Genomic DNA, 7766 nt, shown 5'->3' on the forward strand with positions numbered 1-7766 from the left:
CATCCTTTTAGCCTCAACCCCTTCAGAGGAAAACACAAACTTCAGCACAACTGCACCTTTTCAGCGGAGACAGATAGGCTTAATTTATGTAAAGGAAATACATGAAATTAACCTCTACTTTACAACCAATCGGTTACTGCTCGTCTATTCCGCACACTCGCTACCTGTTGTTACCTGCACGTCTATCTGTTCTGGGAGATCAGAGGAGAGAGATCCCTCTGCTCTTCCTCCCATTTTTCTCCTAAAAGCATTTCTGTTTGTCGAGTTGTTCCGTGTCCGAATCGAGGGTATCTGTCGTACAGCAGCGCTGACTCCATTTCTATGTTTGAGAATGCAATGAGATTGTAAAGCCTTCCGGGAATGAACTGTGATTTTAGGGTATTCAAATAAAATTTGACTATGTGTACAATCAACCGACTGCGTCTCTGTGTGTCATCTGTCATCAACTGTGCAAATTAGCAAACCGTCTTTCTTCTCCATCAAAAAAATCTTAGAGCTACGCATTAGTTCACCTGTGGCCATAATTAGCATCACGTCCATATTCCCATTAGGAAAAGAGGAAGGTTCTGTAAATCTGAATACATCTGAGAGCATTCATACTCACAGTAACCAAACGCCATGGTCTTCACAAGATTCAACCATTTAACAAAACAACCTGATTTCTTCAGGAATACTTTGTCATTTCTTTGTCAGGGTACTTGCATACATGAAATGAAACGAAATATCGTTTTCCCCAGCAATGCAACACAATGAGAAAAACTACAACAACACATAAACTACACAAAAAAAAAACAACAAAAAATACTGTCCAGGAGAACGAACGCCAGGTTAACTGTGGGAAGTGCCGGTCTACATGGGCTAGCAGTTAGCTTCTGCGTCCGGTCAGACCGCCCTCCTCGTTTCCTCTTCGGGCAGGGCCGCGGTCCCTGGGCCCACAGGAAGCAGCAGGCCAAGCTCTTCGAGCCGATCCAGCGCCAGCCCGCCCAGAAGACATCAACCAAACGAAGACACAAAAACCTAGATGTGGACAAGGACACTGCATGGACGGTACTGGGTGAGGCCGCCGCAAACGCAAGTTCATGCCGCCATCTTCACAAATAACTTGGTTACATAATAAGTAACTTGATTTTAAACAAAAAATGTTTTTGTTTTTATTTCAACAGTGAATGACATTCATTAGCCATATAGACAAATATACCCCTCATTTAGTTCTGATTCAAATGCTCTGGCAGCCTGTCCAGGGTGTCTCCCCGCCTGCCACCCAAGGACTGCTGGGATAGGCTCCAGCATCCCCACGAGCCTGAGAGCAGGATAAGCGGTTTGGATAATGGATGGATGGATGTTTCAAATGCTAAGCAATGAGATGGCAAACAAAATAAGTTAATAGAATGGCTTAAGTGTTTGCCTGTAAACTGTAAAAGTGTCCTTGGTTAAAGAGTTGTGTACACATCATAACCCCTGCATTTACTGTTATGGCACAACCGAAGGGAAATACTACAGTTCTTATCAACCCAAGCTAGTAAAACACAAAACAGTACTCCTTTCATACTAACAATAAACTGGATAGATTTTAAACGTAAAACTGCTGGAGAGAATAGCCTGGTTATATGTAGTGATTGAAGATGGCTTCGTATTTTTCTTGTTTCCCTGATGTGACTTTCGGTTCCCCGTGCTGCTTGACGAAGTCCTGAGAAAATAACAGACATCACTGGTTTAACTCCCTCAACATCACTCCCACTTCTGAATGTCACATTCGTTTACTAGACTCTTACTGAATAATTGACAGCTCACACGTATCCGCATGGGATAACCTTAAGACACTTGGATGATGAAACCTCTGCACTTCTCCAAATTCTGCACCAATTGCAAAGACAGCATAGTATTGCATATTTTGGGCTTTAAGGATAACTCATCTAATTTTACATATTGAATGTGAAACATCTCTCTGGGTTGGAAAAGTGTTCCCACCCCTGAATCTGAGAGACAGACATCTGATGTGGACATGTTAACCCACAATCCCTCCCCTTCTAGACCACACTATAAAGCATTTGGTCTAGGGAAGAAAATAGAGGAATTAGGAGTACACAACTTCTGGCCTACTTTTTACCCACTGCACACACTGCTTACCTATGGCATAAAAACTGCTATATCAAGTTGTTACCTGCATGGCAATAACGTCTTAAATATTTGGGGTATACATGTAATCTTATTCTACACCTCTGCACAACACATCTTAGTTGCAGACGCCACTGATGACTTGATGACCTCACCTCCATCTCCTCTAATGAGGCACTACCATCCTCCACTTTCTGTCCAATCCCATGGCGGAAGCTTGAGTAACGTTCCTGTTTGAATCACACGTTACTGCCATCATTTGACCATAACAGGATACAGCATGTTCAAATGATCATATTCAGAAATAAATAATGCAATATCAATAATCGAATCACCAGTGATTACATACCATCACCATACTACTCATTGTCCCTTCCTCAATGATGCGTACGGCGTTTCGGAGCCCCCTTGAAAAGGCATCCATGGCTGCAATGTGTGCGATAAACAGGTCCTCCAGGTCGGGGGACTCTCGGCGTACCTTAGCATCAAAGTTCAGACCTCCTGGCTGCAAGCCACCTTGTTCAATGATGGTCTGGAAGAGATTAATGAATGCATAATAACCAGGATGTCTTAACATTTTTCTCACCTGAATAACTATATCTTTGTTTTTTATTATGCTGAATAATTTTACATACATTTTACTGCCATGGTTGTGTGGTCTGGGTGAGCTACGCTCACCTGTCCCCCGTTGCATGATTGGCTTGCCATGTATGTTCCTGCACCTGTGTTGCCCTCATGATCCCCATTCCCTTATATGGCTTGCCATTTCGATCGCTGACCCTGATTGCTCATGATTGCCCCTGCTTCACTCACCTGTTCCTCTTTCTCTGATTGCCTGTTCTGTTCCTGTGCACCTGTGCCCAATCTCCCTCCCCTTTCGCCGATTGGATGTTCTGTTCCTGCCCTGTCCTGTGCACAATCTCCCTGATAGGCTCCCCTACGTGTATATATATCCCCCCTGGTTGCCCTGGCTCCTTGTCGGATCCACACACATGCATACGCGCAGTGACTCTTGGTCGCCGGTGTAGCGTCTGTTCCCTGCTGTCTGTAAATTCTATTGGATTAATAAAACCTTGTTCTAGCCCAGTTTGTTGCCGCTGTGTGCACTTGGGTCCTGCTCCTGTTGTGACATTTACATGAATGGGCATCTGCCACCTTTTCAAATTCAGCAATACAAACACATTGTTGTGCAAGGTTTTTGTTTTTTGTTATGTAAAACAGATTTTCACGGCCTCCACAGATGTTTAGTGAGTCACAGATTTAAGTAGTCAATCCATTTTAAGAGTCTTTGAATGCAGACCTCTGATCAGAGTTGGACTTTTGTTAAATGGTATCAATCAAACTGGCAAACTTCCACAGTTGCCTTTTGGTTTTTAGTCAGTTTATCATTTAAATCTCACCTTCATGACCAGTGTGGTGTTCCTGATGTCCATTGGGAACTGATCTGTGTCCCATCCCAAGTCAGGAGCACCGGTGTTTGAGTCAACTGATCCCAGCATGCCGAAGCTGTCCACCAGAAAACAAGGACCACAGGTGACAGAGATAATATATATCTAGTCCGTTCAACAAAGGAAAATAGAAAACACTGTGTGAGAAGGTAGTGTGGATACATTGGATTTCTGACACAGCTCTGAATCAAAACACAAGTTAATGAAAAGGAAAAAAAATCATCTAAACATTCTGCAATGTTACTCAAGATGGAAGGAAAATGTTCTCCAAGAATAACTATATCACTTAAATGGCATCTTACGCAGAAGCCATGACAACGTCATGTTCATAGGAGTGCCCCGCCAGGGTGGTGTGGTTGGGCTCGATGTTCAACTTAAAGTGACTGTCCAGGTCATAATGCTTTAGGAATCCTATGACACTCATGGCATCTAGAAAACAGTGATACTGTCAATATAATATGATTTTTACCATGGAAGCTTCCTCTTTTGACTTTGTGGATTATTCTGTCTTGGAAAAAATGTTTTTAAAAAATATATTGTTTTGATCTAAACATGAGAATTCACCATAATCATATTGGTGTTTGCATGGCTCCTTGGGTTTGGGTTCAATAAGGAACTGGCACTTCAGTCCAATCTTCTCCTTGTACTCTGGGCACAAAAATAAAGTCATCAGTACCCTCTACTTAAAGTGGGACACAGGCCTATTTCACAACTGTGACTTCATTCTGTTTCTCCAAAACAGCCCACATCCTGACACTTACTGACAGCCATTTTGAAAAAGACGGCCATGTGGCGTAGTTCAGCAGCAACATGGGTGTTGTGTATAGAATGGAAGCCCTCCCTTCCACCCCAGAACACTGCGGCCATACAGAGATATAGACCGCTGTTATTGCACCAAAAAACATTTTTAAATGAATTATGTTTACATTTTAGGATGAAACACCATGACAACATCAAATCTATGTTACCAAAATTCTCTGCACCCAGCTTCTTGGCAATATCCAGACCCTTTTTAACCTGGGCTCCCGCATAGGCCAGAACATGGCAGTCAGGATTAGTCGCTGCACCATTCATGTACCTGTCAAAATCAACTGTTAGCCACAGCTTTTAATACTCTTGCTCAAATAAGGTTGACCTCAAGGTGAAATCCAGCTCGTAACTATAACATAAAAATATTTGTGATGAACTTGGCTTGAATTTTTGTGACCCCCATCCGAGGATAAATATGTTTGATGAGTTATTTAAAGGCATTTTTGCTGAGATTGTTTTTTGTTTTTTTTAAACTTGCTCTGCAATAAGTAAGAATCATATACAGTCTCTGGCCCTTCCTGGACACAAATAAAAAAAATGGCTTTACTTGTCGTGTTAGGATCTATAAAGTTTCTGGCTTGAAGTTTAGACAAAAACTGACCTTGGATGAGCAAATAGGTTGCAGGTGACCCACAGCACCTTGACTCCAGTCTGATTCTGCAGCTGCAGAGCCAGATCCGTCATCTCATCCAGGTTCCAGTTGGTCTCTTCCAGGGTGAGGCCCTCTGGAGCCATGTCCCTTTGGAAAAAAAAAACAGATTTCTTTGAATTATAACATTACTGACAGACCTGCAGACCAAGGTAGTTATTATTGATTACGCCCCAAAAGTAGTGGCTTTCCTTCATTTCACTTACCTGTCGTGAAATGTGTAATATTTCACCTGTAAGAAAAAGCAGGGTTCACAAAAACAAAAACTAAATATTCAGCTTAAATTCCTTCTGAAAAAGAAAAAGGTTTGGAGGAATTCACTCACACCAAGTTTGCTGAAGAACTCAAAAGCAGCATGGAGTCGCTTCTTTGCTGCCTCCATAGGACTTCCCTGATTCCAGGGTCTGTGGTGGGTCGGGAAACCAAAAGGGTCAGTGCCTGAAATAATCACAAAACAAAACAAAACAATGCAAATTAATGGCACAATATTAATTTACAAAGAAAATTAAATTACCGAAACAACTTATTTCAACAGGAGAATATATTTTCTGCAATTGCACATACACCGATTAGCCAAAACATTAAAACCACCTGCCTAATATTGTGTAGGTCCCCCTCGTGCCGACAAAACAGCTCTGACCCGTCGAGGCATGGATTCCACAACACCTCTGAAGGTGTCCTCTGGTATCTGGCACCAAGATGTTTGCAGCAGATCCGTTAAGTCCTGTAAGTTGCAAGGTGGGGCCTCCATGGATCTGACTAGTTTTTCCAGCACATTCCACAGATGTTCGATCTGATTGAGATCTGGGGAATTTGGAGGCCAAGGCAACACCTTGAACTCTTTGTCATGTTCCTCAAACCATTCCTGAACAATGTGTACAGTGTAGCAGGCCACATTATCCTATTGAAAAAGGCCACTGCCATCAGGGAATACCGTTGCCATGAAGGGGTGTACCTGGTCTGCAACAATGTTTAGGTAGGTGGTACATGTCAAAGTAACATCCACATAAATGCCAGGACCCAAGTTTTCCCAGAAGAACATTGCTCAGAGCATCACACCACCTCCATTGGCTTACCTTCTTCCCATAGTGCATCCTGTTGCCATCTCTTCCCCAGGCAAACGACGCACATGCACCTGGCCGTCCACATGATGTAAAAGAAAATGTGATTCATCAGACCCGGTCACTTTCTTCCACTGCACCATGGTCCAGTTCTGATGCTCACATACCCATTGTAGGTGCTTTCGGCGGTGGACAAGGGTCATCATGGGCACTCTGTGTTCAGCTATGCAGCCCCATACGCGACAAGCTGTGATGCACTGTGTGTTCTGACACCTGTCTATCATAGCCAGTATTAACTTTTTCAGCAGTTTGCGCTAAAGTAGCTCTTCTGTGGGATCGGACCAAACAGGCTAGCCTTTGCTCCCCACGCACATCAGTGAGCCTTGGGCACCCATGACCCTGTCGCTGGTTCACTGGTTGTTCTTCCTTGGACCACTTTTGGTAGGTACTGACCACTGCATACCAGGAACACCCACAAGACCTGCTGATTTAGAGATGCTCTGACCCAGTCATCTAGCCATCACAATTTGGCCTCAGTCAAAGTCGCTCAGATCCTTGCGCTTAGCCATTTTTTCTATTTCCAACACATCAACTTCAAGAACTGACTGCTTCCTTGCTGCCTAATATATCCCACCCCTTGACAGGTGCCATTGTTAGTCACTTACTTGTCAGTGGTCTTAATGCTTTCGCTGATTGGTGTATTTATGTGGTGGGGTGTTGTTCATAACGTTACCCGTTCCACAGAAGGAGTGCCAGTAACAGACTGAGAACCTCAGCCAGTCTTCCATCTTCCTACCCATCAGCACCTGCACAGGTGAACAGTGAACTTTGACCACGGACAACCAAGCTATAGTGATCCATCAACTCATATTAATAAAGAGAAGTGCATTAATTAAATACATCAATTCTATATATGATGAAAAGTGTGTGTGTGTGTGTGTGTGTGTGTGTATGCGCGCGCGCGCGCGCCACACCTACCTCCTCTGCATTGTAGTGTTTGAAGCACATAACATCTCGTGCTCCACCGTCTGGTAGATAGGGGATCTTAGCAATACCTGTGCAGGAGAGAAGGCAAAACTTAACACTGCTTAATGAGCATAGTAGTAAGTTTTTTTAGATTCCGGTATTTTACCTAAGTGCAGTTCAAGCATGTAACTTCATACGAAATTGCGAGCTGATTCCAGTGTGCACTACAAATAACTCGGTGTGGACGGAGATCGGAGTTTCAAGATGGCCTGGTTTTAAATCGAGTATGGGGCGCAACACACATAGCCGGTACTGCTGTGTGCTCCTGTCCGTAACTCGTATCACCAGCAGATCTTTGTGCATAACACACGTAATCACTGAAATACACTGACTACAGTACCTGCAAAGTACTCTGTCTCCTTCTCCATCACAATACTTCAAAACCGCTTCGCTTTGTTCCAGGCAGGCTGCAAAGTTCAGCTCCTTCGTCCTTCCAGCGCCAAACAAAACTGCAATTCTCTCTTTCGACACCAGGTGTCACTAAGCACCTTTTTACGAATGAGCTTGACTTCCTACTTTTTTTTTCTCCTCCGCTTACGGTATTGTCAAAAACTAGCTCTGAGACGCGTCATTTGCTTTCTATTACCTAATTTCCTGATCTTGGCTGTACTAAAAAAAGCAGAGAGAGAGAGAGATGAGGAGTAGGAGTAAAACACG

At 43.4% G+C, this 7766-nt stretch overlaps 1 protein-coding gene across 1 annotated transcript; it reads right to left on the reverse strand.

The window, feature by feature from the left end:
- Window positions 1-1176: 1176 nt before the first annotated feature.
- LOC130118295 (uncharacterized) lies at window positions 1177-7540 on the reverse strand. Its single transcript, XM_056286704.1, has 14 exons — window positions 7450-7540; window positions 7062-7138; window positions 6817-6889; window positions 5348-5460; window positions 5229-5254; window positions 4975-5112; window positions 4532-4641; window positions 4325-4420; window positions 4128-4211; window positions 3866-3992; window positions 3516-3621; window positions 2465-2647; window positions 2271-2345; window positions 1177-1687 (listed from the first exon to the last, which is right to left on the reverse strand). Exons 1-14 carry the CDS (start codon window positions 7475-7477, stop codon window positions 1604-1606), a joined length of 1320 nt encoding a protein of 439 aa, XP_056142679.1. The 5' UTR covers window positions 7478-7540; the 3' UTR covers window positions 1177-1603.
- Window positions 7541-7766: the final 226 nt, after the last annotated feature.

This window comes from Lampris incognitus, chromosome 9 (genome assembly GCF_029633865.1).
Source record: "Lampris incognitus isolate fLamInc1 chromosome 9, fLamInc1.hap2, whole genome shotgun sequence".
Lineage (NCBI taxonomy): Eukaryota > Metazoa > Chordata > Actinopteri > Lampriformes > Lampridae > Lampris > Lampris incognitus.